The sequence below is a fragment of the Chiloscyllium punctatum genome, chromosome 12 (assembly GCF_047496795.1).
Source record: "Chiloscyllium punctatum isolate Juve2018m chromosome 12, sChiPun1.3, whole genome shotgun sequence".
Classification (NCBI taxonomy): Eukaryota; Metazoa; Chordata; class Chondrichthyes; order Orectolobiformes; family Hemiscylliidae; genus Chiloscyllium; species Chiloscyllium punctatum.
In genome coordinates, this window is record NC_092750.1 from 28,794,840 (window position 1) to 28,819,543 (window position 24,704).

The window sequence follows — 24,704 nt, forward strand, 5'->3', positions numbered from 1 at the left end:
TATTCCACTTTGATCTTGGATAAGTAATCTCTATGCGCAGTGAAAGATAATCAATTTAAATGGCAGACACACCTTACAATTTCTCATATTTAGCATTTCTTCTCCATATTCAATACTGGTATATATAGAATACCAGCACATACATAGGCACAACAATAGCTTACAAATCAGTAATGAAGACATTGTTCAAAAGATTTATCTAGTTTTCCAGGAAATTAGTTTTTGATCATCAGTAAGCCATAAAATTCTGACTTGGCCGAGATTCAAATTCCTGGATGCACAATATTTCTTGAGTTATGCATTTTTTTTTTACCAGTCAAGTTAAAAACGCATGACAGCTTCTTGATTAAAGAATATTCTGTTTCCCCTACTGGTCAAGATTATTTGATCCCTCTGGTTATAAATTTTTAAAAATCGTCGAGTATTTTTCAAATATATACAAGATTATTTGATGTCAAGTTATATTATGCAAATTGACATTCTCACTCTTGGCTGTATGTTTATGTATTAGTCAAAATGTTTTGCATAGAACCACTTAGTTAGACAGCCCCCTTTGAAATTTTGCTTTGATGTCAAATCGCATTATTACAGTACACCTGGTTGCAACCATCTTGTACGCTACCTTGAACATTAAAATATTTGCAAGCATATCTAGCATAAGTGGAAAACAAAATGTCCATTACACCATTAAGTAGAGGCCAGTTGCTGTAAATGTTTAAAATCACTGAAAAGGGCTCCCATTCATCAGATGACCTTTTCATTCATCTTTTAATGCTATTACCCATTTACCATTTAAAACACAACCTGTCATTTGCTGCAGAAATATGTGGGATAACAGTGTACTTACAAATGACAATGTCTACGGGCCATTTTGAAGCTTTGTCACCTTGATAATCAAATAAAAAGCAGAGCTGGTTGATTGGGTTATTTCCAAAAACTAATCACTGGACTTCTACATTTCTTCCAGCTCAGTTAAAGAGAGAGTCAACCTATACAGTGAAGAAAGGATTGATGCAAACAGCAGACAACCGTACCAGCTGAACACAGCACTGGGTAAAATATGAAATATTTTAGTTAAAGATTGCTGTTCTGTTGCACATTTCAAGTCATTTAAAATTCTCCTTCTTAAACAAAATCATCATTTAATTTAGAATAATCAAATATCTTCAAATGCAGTCACATATTAAGCTATTTTCCACCTCTGTTTAACCAAAGTAGTCTAGTCCAAAATAGTGACTGTTGATTGGTGTTTCATCACCATGGAAACCAGCATTATCTGCTGAGGCAAATCCTAGTCCCTTTTGACACTGGCAAATCAATTTGATAGGCACCTACTACGTAACAAGTGTTGATGTAGTTTAGTTTTGTTTTAACAATTTGATAATTCGCAAGGCAGAAAAAAAATTGCATTTTAAAAATGCTTAAGATTTTAATTACAGCAATTATTTCTGTTAATTACAAAAGCTTCCAAATTTAGTATGAAAAAACAATATTAGAACCCATATTTACAGGCATTTATTTGCTTAAAATTGCTTTGGTTTAATTCAATGTGGCTTTTTAAAAAACTTAATAATGCATGAGCAGTTATTTCTCAAATCATAGCTACCCTGATTCCCAATAGCTTCTAAAATCAAATCCAAAATATTCAACAAAATCATAAAGTAATAAAGTGTGTCCATTACAGCATATTGATGTACAATATAATCAAATTTTCCTATTTTCTTAAACTCTTTAAATATTCAATTAGTAAACTAAATTTTCAACATAGATTGGAACTGCAATTGTAATGTCAGATTCAATCCTCACTTTGTATTGACTCAGGTGATCATAGTTTGGGTGTCAGAAATGGTGTTATATCTAATAACAAAGAGAGTCAAAAAAATTTCCAAAGCAAGTAGGTATGCAAGCAGCCTAGATCTTCAAAAATTAGGTATTTCCAATCCTTAAGATTTTGACTTGGAAAACAAAAACATCTAATGCATATATATTGAGATGGTACCTAACTAGTTCCTTCCCCAGTTTATTGAATATTCAATGTAACTAGTTCTCATTTGAATATAATCTGACTAGTTACAGCATAAAAATGGAACTCAAGAGTCCTTGTGTAGTAGTGTTCCTGTCCTAACTCAGACAGAAAGCCCTGGTTCAAGTTTCACCTGTTTGAGAGGTGTGTAATAATATTTCTGAGCAACTTGCACGGTGACACAGTGGTTAGCACTGCTACCTCACAGCAGAGACCTGGGTTCAATTCCCACCTCAGACAACTGTCTGTGGGGAGTTTGCACGTTCTCCCAGTGTCTGCGTGGGTTTCCTCAGGTTTCCTCCCACAGTCCAAAATTGAGCAGGTTAGGTGAATTGGCCATGCTAAATTGCCCGTAGTGTTAGGTGAAGGGGTAAATGTAGGTGAATAGGTCTGGGTGGGTTGCTCTTTGGAGGGTCGGTGTGGACTTGTTGGGCCAAAGGGCCTGTTTCCATACGGTGAGTAATCTAATTACAAATATATGTGCACAAACAGAAATCAAATCCGGAGATACTATTATTGCATCAAGTGTCAGCAGATGCTCAAAACATGCAAAACATCTAGTTCAATTTGTTGAGGAGGGATGATAATGGAAATGAAAAGAATTACCTATGGATCCAGAGTGTGATTGCTACGGTTCTGAATCTACAGTGACTCAATGAATTTGATGTACTTTTTATTGGATGCTGAAGGCAATGTATTTGACAGTTTTAAAACGTGGTTAATGAGATTGTGGTTAAAGAAACCTTTCAGCTACTGATTGATTCAATAAACCATGCCACATTTAGGAATTGTTTTGATACATTTTGTTCACAGATCAAAACAGCAACCACCCACATCCATACTGGCAGTTCACCTTGAGTGTATAATGCAACCTCATGTTCTTGGGAGGTTTTTGAGGCTTCTAAAATCAACTTACAAGTTTAGTCTATGGTAAGCCTGAAAATGCGATCGGATGCACAAAGTAATTTGAAAAAGCAGGCCACGAATAAAAATGTAATGGCTTAGCATTAGAAACACCATAGGAAAGGAATGTGATAGCAGGAATAGGCCATTTAGTCCTATGAATCTGCTCCTGCATTCGTGATCATGACTGGTCATCTACGTTAATTTCAAATTTCCACTTGATGTCATTATTTACTAGAAACCAGTTTGTCCTGGATTCAAATATTCAGTTCTTTGGGTCAGAGAATTCCACAGATTCCCCACCTTCTGAGTCTTCCTCACCTCAGTCTCAAATCGCAGACTAGCAGCATAAATTCAAATTCCACTAATTACAATTTGAATCCAACTTCCCAGTTCATTTAATTGGTCCTCTGAATTGGTCTCCAGTGGGTTTGCCACTATGCATCAACTCAACTAACATACACTCAATCACTACAATTTATTGAATGGACATTGAGGGATCACAAGAATAGACTGAAAGCTACAATGCAAGTTGAAAACAGAAGCAATTAAAAAAAAACATGCATTGTTAGATTACAATGATACGTCAGCTCTAAGCTTTCTGCAGTACTTTGAATACCCCTTGACTGTGATTGAATTGAATGTTTCAAATGTGAGAAATTAACTCCACAGCTGACTTCATTCACTTTATAGTCAAGATAGAGGGGTCACTCTTCAGCCATGACTTTACACTGTACTCAAGGCCTGTCTGTACTCAAGTGTAAAGAATTCCTTTGAACCCTTCAAAGTTTAACAGAGACATTTTTCGAACGATGCAACCAATATTGATTTGACCAACATCACTGAAGTATTTAGCGATTGATCTCATTACAATTTGAATGGTAATGGTGTGTACAAATTGATTGCCACGAATTCCTATTTTACCAGTGACTACCTCCAAGTAGTACTTCAGCAGTTGTGGGCTTCTTAAATAGGGTTAAGATCATGGAAAGTACTTCACACAAGGTAAGTTCTCTCCTAACATCCATGTGTGAAAGGTCAGAAAACTGTCTTGTTTCCATTTGAAGTTCTGCATACTCATATCAAAAATGTATGTGCTAAAGTTTCTAGATTCATTGTGCTGAAACAACAAGAATTTTAAATTTGGTATAAGGTGTAGTTTTCACAGATGTAACTGTAATAGATGTGCTAATAGAGAACAAATATCATCACTTGCTTGGTGTAAATTTCATAAGGAAATGTAACAGAGATTGAAGTGCTAAAAATCGCTGATGCCTATTTGTAATTTGTTTCCATAGTATGTCTACTCTTAATGAATTTAAAGGGTCACAATCAAATTTTCAAAATAAATGTGCTAATTTTTAAGAAGTTCAGCCCACTGGGTCAGAATTTTCAAGGAGTGACAAGTTACTTTCTTAAGAAAAATAAGGAAACGCTCTACACTTCTCAAAAGGACATTCTGATCATGCAGAATTGCGGTATATTCCTTAAAGTTAATTATGTCCTCATAGTACAAAATAATCAGGTGAAGGCTCCTTCTTCAGAATAGTTGTTGTAGTATTCTGTGGTTTAAAATGCCCAACATCACAATCAGCCTCTTATACAGCTTCTGTGAAAGGGTAAGTGCATGTATGTTAACTGAGAGTTTAAGGTGGACAGAGTACCAGGTTACAAAGTAGAAGGGTGCCAGGTGAATGACCAAGTATTTAGGGTAGGTTGGTATGAATGGGGTTATGTGGTCCTGCATGGAGGGACAAATATCAGTGGGGGTGGGGGCAGTTAGTTGAATAATTATCAAGGAGTTAGACTATAGAGTTTTCAAAATTATTCAACTTTTCCCAAGGAACTATTAACTGCAGCAGAAGCCTCAGTTAGCCAATTTAATTGGATAGTTTTGAAGAGTTCCAGGCACAGGGGATCAGAATATTCAATTTCCCAGGAAATCCCTTTGGATTTCACTACATGTGGGATTTCAGGGGGTCCTAACACGCAACTCGCATCTGAGCGGAGAAAAAACTATTTGGCCATGAAAAGTCTGGGCTATAATTTCTTCAAACCATTTTTCTTCAACTCCATAATAGTCATTGTGAAAAGTCAGATTCAAAAATCAGTGCACCATACATGATGTGCTTTCTTCACTGAAGCAAACTTGTCATCTGAGAATGTGCTTGTACTCAAACAAACAAAAGCATCCAATGTTCAAGATAAAATGAAACCAGACTCCAATTTACATGATTCAAAAATGAGAAGGATGTCTCAACAATACTGGATCAATCATGAGAACAATAAAATTGTTCTGGGTAAAGTTAATGTTGATTACCTTCAACTCTTTCAGGAAAGCAAATACACTGTTTGCAAGCTACATTTGTATTATTGTTAAGTCCCAAGGTGCTGGATGACATTTATCTCCGATATGGGGTCATGACAAATTGATAATTTGTCAGATAGTTCGGAACACATACTGTGATGCTTTCTCATTTGCATTTGAATACTGGGGGCTGAGGGGAGGAGCTAAGAAAACATTTACCTGTATTTGCCATTGTTAAAAAGGTAGTGATAGCTACATGTTTTGTTGGCAAAAAACTACCATTAAATGGCCCTGAATAAAGATCACAGTTGGTTGAGAAAATGATATTGAGCAATACATAAAGTAATGCAGCAACTTTAATACACCAACCAGTTTCAATTTTTGATTTGGCTATGATCATCTCCTGTAAGAGGCAAATAAGCCTTCCAGAATGCTCACACCAAAAACAGAAAATTTAGGACAATGCAGTGCTCCAATTTCATAAATACTTGACTCTAAATATGAAACACAAGATGATGTATTGGGGCACGGAGAACAATTAAACAGTGTAATAGGTTGTTCCATCAATATACATCCAATGAAATGAGTTCAGCTTGGTTGGGATCAAGCATGTCCAAATTAGAATGCTGCAAATTCAAGTTTTATTTTGAATGCGATTTACACAAATTCCATTTCAGTAACAAAAGTACACAATCATAAGCAGGTCCTGGATACTTTTAACAGATATGGATTGAAAAACACACTGCTGCTCATGAATATTTATTTACTTACGTACAGAGAAACTGTTCAGCAGAAATCCATTATAACCTTTTCTTTTAACCTCCGATTCTTTGTTCTGTGTGAGTGGATTCTTCAAAAGCTTCTTTTATTAAAGATATCAATCTCTAACAGTGTTCCAGGCTCATTTTGGGGAAGTGAGAGATGTATGCTTTCCAATATTTTCTCCTTAAACAAAAGCACATTGGCAAACTGGGATGCCTGTTTTACTACATCTAGTAGCTAAGTTGTGACATGGTCAATGACTTGCATGGAAAAGCAGTGAAAACTGAACAAAGGGGAGTTGATCCAAAAGTCATAGAGAGATAGACAAACTGAAAATGTTCATTCTCTTACTTACCTTACGTTAGAAAACAGTGCTGTGCCAAATTAGTTGTGCCATCTTTTGGATAAGCATGAAATAGAAATCCCACATCAGTGCACAGGTTGAATTAAAAGAATCCATAACATTGTTCAAAGAAGAGCAGGGAGTTCTTGTGCTATACAGGTCAATATTCCATGCCAGTCTCAACAAAAAGTTAAACTAATCATTCAATTTGCTTACTACTTCTGAATCCCTGAGTGCTCAACAATGGTAGCTATTGTTTGCTAGAGGCCAACCATGTACTTCAAAAGCAATGCTTTCACCAAATTCTAAAGAAAAAAAAACTAGTTCTTCAGCAAACAAGGCACACGTGAGCATAATTTCCTGATGAAGTCCTGATTGTTTTCAACTGAAGCCATTTGAAAAATGCACTGAGGCAAATCATAGAAAACACTGGTTTATTTAAAATCAATGTTCCAGGATACAAATGCTACAGGAAGGATAGAAAGGGAGGCAAGAGAGGAGGGGGAGTGGCATTTTTGATAAGAGATAGCATTACAGCTGTGCTGAGGGAGGATATTCCCAGAAATACATCTAGGGAAGTTATTTGGGTGGAACTGAGAAATAAGAAAGTGATGATCACCTTATTGGGATTGTATTATAGACCCTCTAATAGAGAGAGGGAAATTGAGAAACAAACTTGTAAGGAGATCTCAGCTATCTGTAAGAATATGGTAGGGGATTTTAACTTTCCAAACATCGACTGGGACTGCCATAGTATTAAAGGTTTAGATGGAGAGGAATTTCTTAAGTGCATACAAGACAATGTTCTGATTCAGTATGTGGATGTACCTACTAGAGAAGGTCAAAACTTGACCTACTCTTGAGAAATAAGGCAGGGCAGGTGACAGAGGTGTCAGTGGGGGAGCACTTTGGGGCCAGCGTCCATAATTCTATTAATTTTAAAATAGTGACGGAAAAGGATAGACCAGATCTAAAAGTTGAAGTTCTAAATTGCAGAAAGGCCAATTTTGACGGTATTAGGCAAGAAAGTTGATTGGAGGCAGATGTTTGCAGGTAAAGGGACGGCTGGAAATGGGAAGCCTTCAGAAATGAGATAACGAGAATCCAGAGAAAGTATATTCCTGTCAGGGTGAAAGGAAAGGCTGGTAGGTATAGAGAATGCTGGATGACTAAAGAAATTGAGGGTTTGGTTAAGAAAAAGAAGGAAGCACTTGTCAGGTATAGACAGGATAGATCGAGTGATCGAGTATAAAGGAAGTTGGAGTATACTTAAGAGGGAAATCAGGAGGGCAAAAAGGGGACATGAGATAGCTTTGGCAAATAAAATTAAGGAGAATCCAAAGGGTTTTTACAAATATATTAAGGCCAAAAGGGTAACTAGGGAGAGAATAGGGCCCCTCAATGGCAAGGTGGCCTTTGTGTGGAGCCTCAAAGTGAGGGAGATACAAAATGAATATTTTGCATCAGTATTTACTGTGGAAAAGGATATGGAAGATAAATACTGTAGGGAAATAGATGGTGATATCTTGCAAAATGTCCAGATTACAGAAGGAGAAGTGCTGGATGTCTTGAAACGGGTAAAGGTGGATAAATCCCCAGGACCTAATCTTGTGTACCCGAGAACTCTGTGGGTAGATTAGATTAGATTACTTATAGCGTGAAAACAGGCCCTTCGGCCCAACAAGTCCACACCAACCCACCGAAGTGCACCCACCCACACCCATTCCCCTACAACTAACACTACGGGCAATTTAGCATGGCCAATTCACCTAACCTGCACATTTTTGGACTGTGGGAAGAAACCGGAGCACCTGGAGGAAACCCACGCAGACACTGGGAAAAATGTGCAAATTCCACACAGTCAATCGCCTGAGGTGGGAATTGAACCCGGGTCTCTGGCTCTGTGAGGCAGCACTGCTAACCACTGTGCCGCCCACTAAGCTAGAGAAGTGATTGCTGGGCCTCTTGCGGAGATATTTGGATCATCGATAGTCACAGGTGAGGTGCCGGAAGACTGGAGGTTGGCAAACGTGATGCCACTGTTTAAGAAGGGCGGTAAAGACAAACCAGGGAACTATAGACCAGTGAGGCTGACCTCTGTGTGGGCAAGTTGTTGAAGGGAATCTTGAGGGACAGGTTGTACATGTATTTGGAAAGGCAAGACGGATTAGGGATAGTCAACATGGCTTTGGGCATGGGAAATCATGCCTCACAAACTTGATTGAGTTTTTTGAAGAAGTAACAAGAGGATTGATGAGGGCAGAGCAGTAGATGTGATCTATATGGGCTTCAGTAAGGCGTTTGACAAGGTTCCCCAGGGGAGACTGATTAGTAAGGGTTGATTTCATGGAATACAGGGAGAACTAGCCATTTGGATACAGAACTGGCTCAAAGGTTCTGGTGGAGGGTTGTTTTTCAGACTGGAGGCCTGTGACCAGTGGAGTGCCACAAGGATCGGTGCAGGGTCTAGTACTTTTTGTCATTTACATAAATGATTTGGATGTGAGCGAAGAGGTATAGTTAGTAAGTTTGCAGATGACACCAAAATTGGAGGTGTAGTGGACAGTGAAGAGGGTTACCTCAGATTACAACAGGATCTGGACCAGATGGGCCAATGGGCTGAGAAATGGAAGATGGAGTTTAATTCAGATAAATGCGAGGTGCTGCATTTTGGGAAAGCAAATCTTAGCAGGACTTATACACTTAATGGTTATGTCCGAGGGAGTGTTGCTGAACAAAGAGACCTTGGAATGCAGGTTCATAGCTCCTTGAAAGTGGAGTCACAGGTGGATAGGATAGTGAAGGTGGCGTTTGGTATGTTTTCCTTTCTTGGTCAGAGTATTGAGTACAGGAGTTGGGAGATCATGTTGCAGCTGTACAGGACATTGGTTAGGCCACTGTTGGAATATTGCGTGCAATTCTGGTCTCCTTCCTATTGGGAAGATGTTGTGAAACTTGAAAGGGTTCAGAAAAGATTTACAAGGTTGTTGCCAGGGTTGGAGGATTTGAGCTATAGGGAGAGGCTGAACAGGCTGGGGCTGTTTTCCCTACAGCGTTGGAGATTAAGGGGTGACCTTATAGAGGTTTACAAAATTATGAGGGGCATGGATAGGGTAAATAGGCAAAGTCTTTTCCCTGGGGTCAGGGAGTCCAGAACTAGAGGGCATAGGTTTAGGGTGAGAGGGAAAGATATGAAAGAGACCTAAGGGGCAACCTTTTCACGCAGAAGGTAGTAAGTGTATGGAATGAGCTACCAGAGGAAGTGGTGGAGGCTAGGACAATTGCAATATTTAAGAGGCATTTGGATGGGTATATGAATAGGAAGGGTTTGGAGGGATATGGGCCGGGTGCTGGCAGGTGGCACTAGATTGGGTTGGGATATCTGGTCAGCATAGATGGGTTGGACCGAAGGGTCTATTTCCATGCTGTACATCTCTACGACTCTAATTCTGTATGAGAGTAAATAACATGTTGCGCTGGCAACTGGTGCGAATTTGGATGATCACAGATAGCTTTTAACACGAACCATTTACCAAATCAATGGAAGTGCCAGGCATCCCACTACTCTACTCTGAAAAATCAAAACTGATACAACCAAATGATCATTGAAGAATCTGAAATTTAACCTTTGCATGATATACAATGATATCATAATCTAATTAGCCTTTATTTTTATTTTACTAGTTGACTCTGGAATGAATTATAATGACTTATTTTACTTGTATATCAAAGCAGCATTTACTGACATGATTTTCAATAAACCAAGAACCTACCCTCCTCGCATCTGAATGCTTAACATTTCCAGGCAAAAGAATGCCAAGAGTGGAATCATATTTATATAAATAGAATAATATTTCCTAAATGCATTCAGCAACTTCCATCACAAGGCACCCATTCTATGTGAATGCTGTCCTCCATACATAGGAAGGTCTCTTTCAGAAGTTATGCCCCAGTTCTAAAATTATTTGGTTCGGCAAGGAGGAAAATTGCTTGCAGATTTACATGTTACTCATGTCTAAAAGTAGTATAATAATATATCTTGCTTAAACTTTTCACTGCTCTAATACAGAACATAAGGAATGCCTAATATTCTTTGGATTCTCTCGTTTGGTATCAAATAAATATAAGACAATTAAGGAGATGCATAGTTACCATAAATTAGAAACCCTTTTTCAAGTGACAAACAAATTTGGGTGACATAGTAGCTCAGTGGTTAGCACTGCTGCCTCACAGCACCAGGGACCCGGGTTTGATTCCAGCCTCGAGTGACTGTCTGCATGGAGTTTACACATCCTTCCAGTGTCTGCATGAGTTTCCTCTGGGTGTTCTAGTTTCCTCCCACAGTCCAAAGATGTGCAGGTCAGGTGAATTGGCTATGCTAAATTGCCCATAGTGCTCAGGGATTTGTAGGTTAGGTCCATTAGTCAGGGGTAAATCTGAGGAATGGGTCTAGGTAGATTACTCTTTGAAGGGCCGGTGTGGACTTAGAGATGTACAGCATGGAAACAGACCCTTCAGTCCAACCCATCCATGTCGACCAGATATCCCAACCCAATCTAGTCCCACCTGCCAGTACCCAGCCCAGATCCCTCCAAACCCTTCCTATTCATATACCCATCCAAATGCCTCTTAAATGTTGCAATTGTACCAGCCTCCACCACTTCCTCTGGTAGCTCATTCCATACACGTACCATCCTCTGCATGAAAAAGTTGCCCCTTAGCTCAGATCCTCCAACCCTGGCAACATCCTTGTAAATCTTTTCTGAACCCTTTCAAGTTTCACAACATCCTTCCGATAGGAAGGAGACAGAATTGCATGCAATATTCCAACAGTGGCCTAACCAATGTCCTGTCCAGCCGCAACATGACCTCCCAACTCCTGTACTCAATACTCTGACCAATAAAGGAAAGCATACCAAACACCTTCTTCACTATCCTATCTACCTGCGACTCCACTTTCAAGGAGCTATGAACCTGCACTCCAAGGTCTCTTTGTTCAGCAACACTCCCTCGGACCTTACCATTAAGTGTCAAACCTGGGTCCCTGACGCTGTGAGGCAGCAGTGCTAACCACTGAGCTACTGTGTCACCCAAATTTGTTTGTCACTTGAAAAAGGGTTTCTAATTTATGGTAACTATGCATATCATTAATTGTCTTGTATTAATTTGATACCAAATGAGAGAATCCAAAGATCATTAGGCATTCCTTATGTTCTGTATTAGAGGCCTGTTTCTACACTGTAGGGATTCTATTATTCTTTAAAACTAGGATTCCACCTGCATACAATTGTATCTAGACGTGCAATTAAAATTAGATATGCTTTTGTTGTTGATGTACTGAGTTATTTCAGTTCGGTTATTTTGCATTTCAAAACAAACTGTACCTTTTCATCCTTTACCTTCGTCTCATTTTGTGAATTGTTTTTGGAGAGAATTTGATTGCTTTCAATGAATTTTGTTTAAAGCTCCTTTAAAGGAATGTGCTACACATTAAATTGGCCCTTGCCCTTATAAGACATGAAAGCCTCCAACATGCATCATGAACTGATTTGTGATCACGTAGTTAAGACACTGAAGCTATGGTCGATGTCCTTTACAGTTGTTGCACACAGAACAGTAGAATCTTGAGCAACTGTTGACACTGGTCAACAGAATTGGAAAGAAAATATAGTTAGATTTATAATTTAAACTATTGGACTATAAAAGTATTGATCCCTTTGAGTCAGAAGATAGCTTCTTCAAATCCTTCTGCATGTAATCCCATACTAGAGCTGCCTTCTTTTAGATGGGATATGAAAGTGCCAGTGTTGGACGAGGGTGGACAAAAGTTAAAAATCACACATCATCAGGTTATAGTCTAACAGGTTTATTTGGAAGTACTAGCTTTCAGAGTGCTGCTCCTTCATCAGTTTGCTGAGGAGCAGGATCATAACACACCGAAATTTATAGCAAAAGATCAGTGTCATGCAACTGAAGCAATATATTGAACAAACCTAGATTGCTGTTAAGTCTTTCGTGTTTTAGACTCGGTTGCAGGTTTTGGTTCATTAATATGTAAATCCCATAACGTCTTTCAAGTCACATTCTCGAGATAACAAGGTGTTATAAAAAGGTGACATCTCAGCCTCAGAATGTATTAAAAGGTCTGAGTAGGCGGCACGGTGGCACAGTGGTTAGCACTGCTGCCTCACAGCACCAGGGTTCAATTCCCAACTCAGACGACTGACTGTGTGGAGTTTGCACATTCTCTGTGTCTGCGTGGGTTTCCTCCGGGTGCTCCAGTTTCCTCCCACAGTCCTAAGATGTGCAGGCCAGGTGAATTGACCATGTTAAATTGCCCGTAGTGATAGGTAAAGGGGTAAATGTAGGGGAATGGGTAGGTTGCGTTTCGGCGGGTCACTTTGGACTTGTTGGGCCGAAGGGCCTGTTTCCGCACTAAATAATTTTATCTAATCTAATCTGAGTCTGTCTGTATTCCAACCTTGAACTAGACTAATTCTATTTCCAAAGTAGGAATTTATTAAACATTACATGGATAGACTGCCTGCAATTGCAGAATTGTAATTGCAGATACATTCTATCTTGTTCAAAATGCACACAATCTGCTGACAGTTAATTTATGTAGCATTTTATAAATTCCTACTTAGGAAATAGAACCATACTGGCTCAAGATTGAGATACAGACAGACTCTAACCTCACACCTTTAATGCGTTACCCCAAGCTGAGATGTCACTTTTTAAAAAATAAAATCTTAAGTTATCTCAAGAATGTGACCTGAAAGAATTTCTGGGATTTTCATATTAATGAATTGAAACCTATAACCCATTCTAAAAGATGGAAGGCTTAACAGCAATCTAGGTTTGTTGAATATATCATTTCAGTTGTATGACACTGTGGTGTTTTGTTATAAATTCTGTGTCTTCTGATCCTGCTCCACACTTTCCTGATGAAGGAGCAGCGCTCTGAAAGCCGTACTTCCAAATAAACCTGTTGGACTATAACCAGGTGTTGTGTCTCGTAGATGAAGCATTCAACCTCCATTAAAGAAAAGCTTTAGTTGTATTGCACAACCTCAGGACATTATAAATCATTCTACAGCTTTAGAACCGCAGTCATTATTGTAGGGCACACAGCAAACTCCTACAAACAGCAGTGTGTTTTTGCCCATCTCTTTTGTGGGTTGGTGGTTGAAGGAGAAGTACTGGCAAGATCAGTTCTCTGTTCGTCTTTCAAACAATACTACAGGATTGACCTTTACATCCATGAGGGGGGCCAAGCAGGCCATCAATTTAACTCCTCAGCCAAAGACAAATCAATGCTTCAGCATTCCACAATATGGAAGTGTCAGCTTAGATTTTACAGTCATGTTTCCGGAATGGGGCTTAGACGTTGGACATTAGGTGGATTGGCCTTGCTAAATTGCCCAGAGTGTCCAGGGATAGCAGGCTAGGTAGAATAGCCATGGGAAATGCAGGGTTACAGGTATGTGAGAGAGAGGGTGGTGGTGGGAAGGGGGGGGGCTGCCCTTCGAAGAGTTGGTGTGGACTAAATGGCCTGTTTTCACACAGTAGAGATTCTATGATTATATGAAATGACTAGACCAGCTTTGCACAGAAATTCACCATCACTATGACATATTTTCAGAAGCTCCACAGCCCATTCTGAAAACAAGCAGCAGCAACAATCATTCTACACTATCAGCAAGTGCTAATTTAATACATTGTGGCAGACTTTGCCTTTCCAGAATTTTCTTGTTCCAACATTAAAAGTGCAGCATATAATCTCATCTGGCTTTAAGATTCTGGATCTGCTTTCTCAGCTTCCTCAGACAGGAGGATGTCAGTTATTTAGCAGAGACAAGTCAATCTTTACACATAAATGTATATTAATTCACAACACACATTGCGAATGCTAACGTCCATCATCCAATTGACAAAGTTTTAATCTATTTCAAATTAAAAGATGCATGTGTGGACCCGATCAACTGGTTCATCACCTTGTCATAATCTGGTAGAATAGGTTGACTGTCTTTTATTGAACACTTGATTTTTCAATAACTATATGAGAGTTCTCCCTACTGTGAATGTTATATTTGTGTATAATTGATGCAAATGACAGGCAGTAGCCAGAGATGCACATGCGCATCTTTTAATTTGAAACAGATTAAACTTTGTTGATTAGATGATGCAAGTTAACGTTCGCAATGTGTATTGTTAAGTAATAAACATTTAAGTGTAAAGATAGATTACCATTTACTTTTTAGCTACATTTTATGGAAAATAGTGCAGTTCCCCAGCTAATATTAATCCCACAAACAGTAATGAAAAGATTATCGAAGTATCACATTGCAGCTTCTGGGTACTTCCGTAGCACAAGTTGGTTTTCACAGAACAGCATAATGCAGGAACAGGTCCTGAAGCCGACTATGTCTGTGCTAACTATGATGCCATATCCATCTGCTCCCTGCCTGCTCATGTGCCTGTCTAAATGCCTCTTAAATGTTTCTATCATATCTGCTTCTACCACCTCTCCTAGCTGCGCGTTCTAAGTACTTACCACCCACTGTGTAAAACAACTTTACTCACCTTCTTTAATCTTTCTCCTTAAACTTGTACCCCTTAGCATATTGACATTTCTACCCCACAAAAAAAAAGACTGCATCTATCCACGCCTCTCAAGGATTTATGTACTTCTGTCAGATCGTCCCTCAGCCTCCGATGCTCTCGCGAAAACAAGCCAAGTTTGTTCAACATCCCTTTATAGCTAATACACTCCAATCCAGCTAACAGCCTGGTAAACCACCTTTGCATCCTCTCCAAAGCCTCCGCATTATTCTTATAGCTTGTAGTCCTCAGCAAACTCTAACACTCACCAAAGCTTGCATGTTGACCTCACAGCCCCTCTTGAGCTTGCCTCCCTTTTATATGCTGCCATCTTTCTGATATTACAATGGCAACTATACTTCTCAAGTACTTTATTGCTAGAGAAGGGTCGAGACAACCTGAAGTTAAATTGTGCAGAAATTCAAGTGCTCTTTTCCATCTGTAGATCAGTAGCAATTAGCTTGAGAAGTGTTACATGATGAGGGTAAAATCAATCATCATTGCCTCACTACAAACAGGAAACCTTGGGGAGTGGGGGTGGGTTGAAAATAAAGAATTTCCAATGGGGTAGAATTACATCATTGCCTTAATTATTACTAACTAATTTTAGTATTCATTGGCTCCAACACTCTCTCAAAAGAACCATTGCTGGCAAACTGCCAATAAGTCTTGAATATGATAGAGGACCATATTTCCTTCCTACAAGAAATAATTTGGTCATTACAGAACACACGAAAGCAACAAAGTGATGTTAATTCATACTATAATTTTTAAGATGATAATTTTACATTTCTTTTGGAGCTCTCCTAGAACATTGTATGCATTATACATTTCAGTAAAGCACCTTTTACACAACTATCACGATCAAAACCCTGGAGTACAATCGACATTTCTAACCTGTGAATCCAACTTTTGTTTTTCTTTTTAACAAAAAAGGGCTGACAGACAAAAAATAGCTGTGGATATAAATCAAGCGACTGTCTGGAGACAGACTAACTGTTGGAATATTACACTTAAAAATACAACGGATTGGAGTGCTGACATGTTAGGAAAGGCACAGTCAAAGAACTGTTCCCAGATTGCTGCTGAATTGCAGGTATAAAAATTGCCTCACTAAATTCCAGAAGCCAACCAGCTAGCAATCCAGGAAAAATGTAACTAGACAACAGGAAGCTCTGTCACCTGAATGTTGGAACTCAGTCATGGTCAGAGAGAATCAGAACAACTTGCAAAGTTAAGAAATTTGGAATTGACTATTTAAAGGCCATCATCATTGCTAGGGGTAACCTCCACTGCAAAACATCATAACATTCAACTACAGTCATGTTCTGCTATTACATATGTTTCTTTAAAGCAAATTGGCGATAACGCAATTGAGGATATTAAACCATCATTTGTAGGAGGAGGAAGTGAGGACCGCAGATGCTGGAGATCAGAGTCAAAAAGTGCGAGACTGGAAAAGTACAGCAGGTCAAGCAGCATCCGAGGAGTAGGACAGTCGACATTTCGGGCATATGCCCATCAGGAATTACTTATGCCCGAAAATTGATTCTTCTGCTCCTCTGACGCTGCCCGATCTGCTGTGCTTTTCCAGTCCCACAATTTTTGACTCATTATTTGTAGAACTCGAACTTTCCTTATCTGTATTGGCTATAACGTGATTTCCAGTCCCATTTGTTTAAACGGTGCTGCTATTATACAATTTTCTTCTAATGTGGGAAAGGAACTATCAAGTTATATCGGAACAGACTGTATCTACTGTTAGCAAACATTTCAGAGATTGATCCAGTGAGGTTTCCTTTTTATTTTTTTGAAGTAACCTCTTATTTCCCATCTGTGCATGTTGAATTACTAATTCTTCTCTCACATTTAGTAATTAATTAATTAATTAGTTAACTACTAAATTACGCAGAGTGTGGTAAGGGTGTGGAATGCCCTAACTGCTAATGTAGTCAACTCAGCCACATGACGGAGGAGATTTAAACAATCTCTTAGACAAGCACATGGATGATTTTGGGATAGTGTAGGGGGACAAGCTGAGAATAGTTCACAGGCCAGTGCAACATCGAGGGCCGAAGGGCCTGTTCTGCGCTGTATTGTTCTATGTTCTATAAACTTACTATTTCTAACTTAAACAAGCCTGGTTAAATTGGCTGCTTTCAAAGCATTTGGGTCATATGACAATGCATCCCTCCTCATCCAGGTGGTTAACAATTTGGAATATTCAGTCTGGAACACTAATAAACTGTGGAACATCCCCTGGGATGTGGAGATAACACTATTGTTAACATTTCAGCAAGATACTTTAAGATATTAGAGATGAAAACTCTATTTTAATTCCTATTATAATTCTACTCTAAAAGCAAAAACATTGAGCACATTTTAATCCTGAAATGGATAGCTTCGAATTAGTTACAGAAACTGCCACAGCTTTTGTAACAATAGGATTCCCAAAACTTTCAATTAATTCCTTGAAAGACCACACATTTGGCAGGCGACCAGAAGAACTTGTGAAATTCTAACAGGATTTGTGTTTTGACTGAATTCAGCATAATCTATTACGCACCAGAATAAAACCTACGCAGTAAACTGCTTGTGTCATATCTTGTGAATTAGACGTCAATTTGAATTCTTGAATATTGTAGGAAATTTGCAAATTCTACACAATTGGGATGAAGAACAGACCTATCTTCCCCTAGAGCTGATGCTTGCTTTTAGCAAATCAATTCATTGTTTCAGAGAGATTTTATTAAAGATGGATTTTGAGGCAAGATGAATGGAAAAATATAGGGCTTTAGGAATGAAGTTATTAGCATTAAGACAAGCTACAAATGATAATATAGCAATGGAAAATAGGCCAGAGTCAGAGGATTTGGGGTTGGGTACTATGCTGTGCCAGGCTAATAACAACCATAAGGAGAAGCAAAGACATGTTAAATATGAAACACAGTGAACCAAACCAATGTAGTGAAGAAAAGTGGGTTTTTGAGGGGAGATGATGCATGTGATGGGGCATGAGCAGGATCATTTCCATGTGCTCATGTTTGTGAAAGTTTTTGAGAGACCATCCAGGAGAGCATGACTGATTTGAATTCAATAGTAAGTATAATTATGGAGTCATACAGAATGCTGCCTGACCTGCTGCGCTTTTCCAGCAACACATTTTAAACTTCTGATCTACAGCATCTGCAGTCCTCACTTTCTCCTAGCTGATTTTAACCTACTGCGAATCCTCTTGCAAGGATGCCTTCCTTGAAGAAGCTCTCCTCCTCCCTTTACAAGACGGGCTTATGCCCGAAACGTCGATTCACCTGTTCCTTTGATGCTGCCTGAGCTGCTGCGCTTTTCCAGCAACACATTTTTAACCTCCTACAGAACAGAACTGACTCTTCGGTCCAACTCGTCCATGCCGACCGGGTTTCCCAAAATAAATTAGTCTCATTTGCCTGTGTTTGGCCCATACCCCTCTTAAACCTTTCCTATTCATGTATCTGTTCAAACATCTTTTAAATGTTGTAACTGTATCTGCATCTATCACTTCTTATGGAAGTTCATTTACATCCCCCACACCTACTCCCTCCCCCCCACCAACCTCTCTGTGTTTGGGTATTTGACCATATATAGGGCTGTGATAGACAATGTTACAAGTGGAATTAGATAATCTGTGACAAGGTGGAAAACTCAGTTTCAGATTGAGCAGGATATATTAAGAAAAGAGAGAGAAATTGAATCAGTGGATAGGGTACATTATTTGTGGTGCAGCAAAATCCATAGTTTTGGGTCTTTCATTACCAGAAAGTTAATTACAGTTCTTTTAAGACTGAATATTCAAGTAATTCAAACAGTCTGAAAATTAGGATGGTGAAATGATCAAAGGAATAGCAAGAGGTGAAGCTGGATGTAATCAGCGCACCAGAAGGTGACCTCATGTCTGATGAAAATATTGCCAAGGAAATATGTTTTCTGCAGGTTTGAATAACATGCAATTAGAAGTACTCACAGTCAAGAAAGAAAGAGGTGGAGTTATTAAAATGACAAAGTTGCTCCATCTAGGGATGGAACCGATTTACTGCAGAATCGTTGCTCTCAAGTTTCACAATGTCTTCCAAATCTCAGTATGTTCTTGTCTTTATTTGCAGCTGTAATTGTATAACCTTTTGTAAAATTTATCAACCAACTTTCTTTACCTGCTTTCATTTTCCATCATGAATTTTGAAATAAACTTGGTTCAGAATTGGCTAAATAACTTTGCTGGCTCGCAAATGCATGTCAAATAAATTTATTTAATTTAGAAAAGCTAAGTTTCCAGCAATTAACTTTAATCTATACAAAGCGCATTTCTTTAATATTAGATTACAAGACATTAGTCAGGAAATACATTCAATATTTGGATAACTTTCCAAATGATTTTGATTAGACGGACAGATTTGAGCTAAGTGGAATATCATTAACTTATGCACTAAGATTACAAAGAAATTAAAACACTTCCATGTAACCTCAGATCTCCTTCAACCTTTTTATCTTAGGTTCAGAAGGTTACCTGAGGAGGTGAAACATTACCTATATTAGACCTTGCAATGTAGAACAATACCTGCTTATACAAATTTTCTTTTAAATAAATAAAAAGTTCAAAAACATTTCCATGCAGTGAAACAAGTTCCTTTAGTTTCTCCAATCTGTAGGTACAAAAGCTGAAGGATACTTAGGCATTTGTTACTTAGACTTTTGGTGCAACTGCAGCTTTCATTGAAAATTGAACAACTTACATGAGCATTGTTAAAAAAAATTGCGAAGACGTATACACAAGCTTGACGCTTCCATAATGCCCACTCCATTTCTCTCATTAACAGACTAATGCAGTCAATGTCATTTATAAATCATACATGAGACAGCACATGCAGAGATAGAGCACTCAGATTTATGTGCAGTCCACATAACATATGACACTAACTTTCATCTAAGTCATTCAAAGCCCAGAACTTCTTCAGGTGGGATTCCAGCTCCTTTTTTTCAAGAATTTAGCCACTAATTCTCATCTAACAGCAGCTCCTAAACAGAGTTCCATAGGCACACTATTCACCAAAATGACACACTACTGCAAAACTTCTCAGCTCTGCTCACGTGTCTAGTCATGTGATTCAAAATTAAAACCTTTGACCCTCAATAACAGCTCCCAGTTCTGTACAGCTTGTTCTGGTCAATAGTTCACATTAGCCTGCTTGGTGTCTCATCCCTGGATTCCTAGACCAGACATTCCAGTGTCCCCTCACGGGCTGGGCAACGTGCAGAGTGAAAAAACAAACTGTAAACATCTTTCCTCTTCCTTCTCTCCAACTATTTTTGGATTTCACACCCTCTTCCCCCTCCCCATCTCCAGAGGGAACAACAACCTTGCTATTCATGGAAAGTCACGGAACCTTAAGTGTTAACTCTGCTTTCTCTCCACAGATGTGGCCAGGCCTGATGAACTTCTCCAGCAATTTCCATTTTCATTTCAGATTTCTAGCATCTACAATTCTTCGTTTTTCTTGCTATTACATAATCATTCCCATGACGATCCACAGAGAATCACACCATGGGCTAAAAGACCAATTATATACCTCTGCCACCTTCACACAACCTGCTTGTGCCTATTCTGTACGCAATGGTATAGGACAGCAACATACCGCCTTCTGATGAATTTCCCTCGGGCAGACAGAGTTTGAAATCAGTTACATATCTAAGGCCTCAATTAAAAGCCACTTTCACATGGGAACACAAGTATCCCACCATCGCACTGGCCACCCACTGAGTGAGGACATCAGCAATGCATTTGAAGTGTCTCACAGTAGAAGCTCCAAGCTGCATAGAACTCAAGTCTTGTTATCATTTGCCAGCAGCAACTTTCAATACTCTTTTATCCCCAGAGGCTATGACATTGCAGCCAGTACATGAAGCCTGATGTCTTCACTACTGCCCCGCTTCCCATAATGGCAGCTGTGTATCTCCAAATAAAAATATCTCCAGTGTGCCATAATAATTCTTGCGAAAGGTTCCTCAGCAGCACCCACAATGCAAAGATGGCCAGTGACCATTCCTTCAGGCCTCACTGAAACTGTGGGACTCTGTTGCCTTCCCTGATTGGATAGGCCTCCACGTGAACAGTTTGTTAATTTAGGGTGGGGTGGGGAAAGAGATAATAGACCAGGAGTGGGCAATTAATTCTTCCAAGGGGCCACATGAGAAACCAGAGTTGTGTTGGAGGGCCAAACCAACAATAAGTTGAACATAATTCTGCTCAGTATTAATTTTCTCCCATTGTAAAAAGTACTAAATTATATTGTTTTGCACTGAAACTTATAATCAAAAGAATATTCTGTCACAATAAAGATATGAAATTGTGGAGTAGGTCAAATATAGAAGAAATAAACAGTAAAAACAATAATTTCAGTATTTCATTTTATTTTTAAGATGCTAATCTCACAAGCCAATAATGAAAAGTTGTTTCATTATTGTTCAGTATTACAAACAACTCTATACAAAAAGTGTTTGATGTTTTTCAGTTCATTTTACTTGTTTAGTGAGAAAAATCTAGTCTGTTTTGGGCTTGAACAAGTGACTGAAATCTGGTTGAATGTCTGAGGTGGATACGCAAAGGACAGCTGAGAGGTGATCATCAGTGATAGAGGATCTGTATTTGGATTTGTTGAACTTCATCACTGAGAATGTCTGTTTGCATATATAGGTAAATCCAAAGAGGACTAGAATCTTCTGAGCATGCCTCCTCATGTGTAGAAAGTTCTCCTCTTTGAGGAAAGAGGAAAAATCAAACAGTGAGATTGACCTAAAGTACTCTGCCAGAAGTGTGTCAGACTGCAGGTCAATGAGTTCAAGCTGAACGTCACTAGGTGCATTCTCTACATTGCATATAAATGGGGGAAAAAATCATGTGCATTTCATTCTAAACCATTTTAAAGTCTTGAAATCGCCTTGAAAATTCACCATGCAGTGCTTCTAACATAAATGAGTACCTATGGAGGTGATCAGCTGAAGGTGCGGCTTCCTTCAGTGTCAGCAAGTGGGTGAGAATGTTGTCCTCCATTTGGCTCGAGAGAAGCTGCAATTTTCTCATACAAGCCTTCACCAAGTTCTACATTTCATGCAAAAAAAGGCCCATGCACTGCAGTTTCACATTTAGCTCAATCATAAGTGCAGTCACATCAACAGCAAAGCCAAGGTCTACAATCCAGACTGCATCTGAAAGCTGTGGAATGCCATTCCTTTTCTTCACACAGAAAATCTTGAATCTCTTCTCTCAGGTCCCATACACTATTCAGCATTTTGCCCAGGCTGAGCCACCTGACAGCTGTGTGGCAGCCTATGTCACGATGTTCAGTCTCATTTTCCTCCAAACATGCAACAAACTGCCTGTGGCTCAAAGCTCTTGCCTTGATGAAGTTAACTATTTTAGTTACATCATCAACCACATGGTTAATTTTTAAAACTGACTTATACAACACTTCCTGATATATAATACAATAACAGAAATTGGTATTTTTGCACTTTATCCTGCATTCTCTTTAAGAGTCCAACATCTTTACCCGTTAGATTTGGACAACCATCCGTTGTCACACCCGCCAGCTTTTCCCATTTTAGTCCCAACGTGTCCAAACATGCATTTACCTCCATGAACAAATCATTACCAGTTGTTGTTCCTTTCATTGACTGCATGGCTGCCAGCTCCTCCATGATTTTAAAGTCTGTAGTTATGCCAGGTACAAAAATGAGTAGCTGGGCTGTGTCACTTATGTCACAGCTCTCATCCAAAGCCAAGGAAAAAAAAGTCAAAGGTTGACTGCTCTGTGCTGCAGCTGAAGCTCCAGATTTCTCACGATGTCCCCAATCCTTCTTGTTACAGTGCGTTGGGAGAGAGGCATATTTTCAAATGCCTCCTTTTTCTCCAGGCATATTAGTTCTGCAGAGTCCAACAAGCACTCCTTAATAAACTCACCATCAGAAAACTGTTTATTGTTTCTGGTGATTTTGTGGGATATGACATAACTTGTCTTGGTGTGAGCTGACATTGAGGGCTAGCCAGCAAGCATCACTTTTAGCTGTTCACGCACGCACATACACGCGCATGTGCGTCCATACATAAAATAAAAAAGCATCCTTTTCAAAACAAAATCAACACCGTTGTATTGCGTGCATGGTGTAAATATTTTTATGTTCTAATTTAAGATTGACCTCATGCAGGCCGGACAGGAACGACCAAAGAACCATATGGCCTGGGAGCTGTAAAATGCCCAGGTCTGCAATAGACAGAGCATCAGGATGTAGCTCACAAATTCAACCTGTGATGAACAAATGTAATTACTGCTCCATTGAAGGTCTATTTTAGACTGAGATTAAGGAGAAAATTAATAGTTGTCTGAGTAGTCAAGAATAAATCAGAAAATACACTTTCACCAGGAATGGGGCTGTACTCAAATCAGTTGGAAAGAAGAACATTGGGAAAGATGGTCAAAATTCCCCAAATTCCCAAATATCTGGCTGAATTAAAAGCTTAACCAATAGTTGTAACCAGAATCAAAACATAAGTAAGAACGTAAACATTAATGTTTGAACTTGCAGACACTGCAGATGACTTTTTGTTTGGTTGCTTGTTTTATTGTAGACTGATAACGCAAACATAATTGTCCCATACCTTGATAATTCAAGTTTATTTGTAGCTTGGTCTCAGCGTGGAAGATTTTCAGAAATGACATTCATGAATCAACTGTCATTGCTGAAAGAAGATATGAACAATGCTATTTTGGACTCAACCACTGCCTGCTAATTTGCCAAAAATCACAAAAATCTCAAGCTCCATAGTCAAAGGTAGCCAAAAGCAGAAAATTCATTTATTCTAGTTGCAGAATATTTCAGGATTTGAGCATTATACTAAAATTAACTCAAAATATCTATTAGTGCCTCTTCCCCTCCAAACACTTATCTGATCATTGATATTGAACACATTATTTCCATTATCCAATTAACTTACAAACATTACTAAATCACTTCCCTAGCATAATTAGCTTGAACACTAGGTATAAACAACTCAAGTACAAACATCATATTAGGTAATGCCTAAAGCACAGATAACAACCAAACGGTAGTTTTATTCAGATTTAGAAGCACATTATTAGCTACATTCACCACTGTTTTCCTTGCTGCTCCACCATGAACCTTCAATTAAAAAAAATTAAACAAATGTGTGTGTTGCCCAAATTGCCTTGGAACTGAATGGCTTATTAGGCAATTGCACAGAGGACAGAGCATAAGCAACAGTTAACCACATTGTTGCGGCTCAGGACTCACATGTAGATCATACCAAAGATTGGCGGATCTCCTTCCCGAAATGACATTAGTGAACCAGATGAGTTTTTATACAAAATGATCATAGTTTTCATTCTTATCATAATTGAAACTAGCTTTATCCTACCTAAAATTCACCTCCTGCCACGGTAGGATTGAAACCTCTATTCAGAGCATGAGCCTGGGTCTCTAGATTACTATGTCAGTGACATTAATACAATACCACCAAGGAATTTCCTCCTTAAGTCTCTTATTTCCTCTAAAGATATTCAATATGTTTCTTCATACTCAGTACTTTGACCAAGTTTTTGATAGTCTGATATCACTGTGGCTTGGTTCCAAATTTTGCTCTAAGAAAAATATCAAGATACATGATATGGTATCATATTAAAGATGTTGTATAAATGCAAGTTTTGCCCAGCACA

At 38.8% G+C, this 24,704-nt stretch overlaps 1 protein-coding gene across 5 annotated transcripts in view; it reads right to left on the reverse strand.

Moving 5' to 3' along the window:
• iqsec1b (IQ motif and Sec7 domain ArfGEF 1b) overlaps window positions 1–24,704 on the reverse strand; it is a 484,326-nt gene that overhangs the window by 239,647 nt on the left and 219,975 nt on the right. The window contains exon 1 of one of the 5 annotated variants that reach the window (XM_072582218.1): window positions 848–977. The exons of the other annotated variants lie outside the window; for them this stretch is intronic. Coding sequence (XP_072438319.1) covers window positions 848–870 — 23 coding nt within the window. The 5' untranslated portion in view covers window positions 871–977. Of the gene's footprint in view, window positions 1–847; window positions 978–24,704 lie in introns of those variants that run through there. 5 annotated transcript variants of the gene reach the window in all.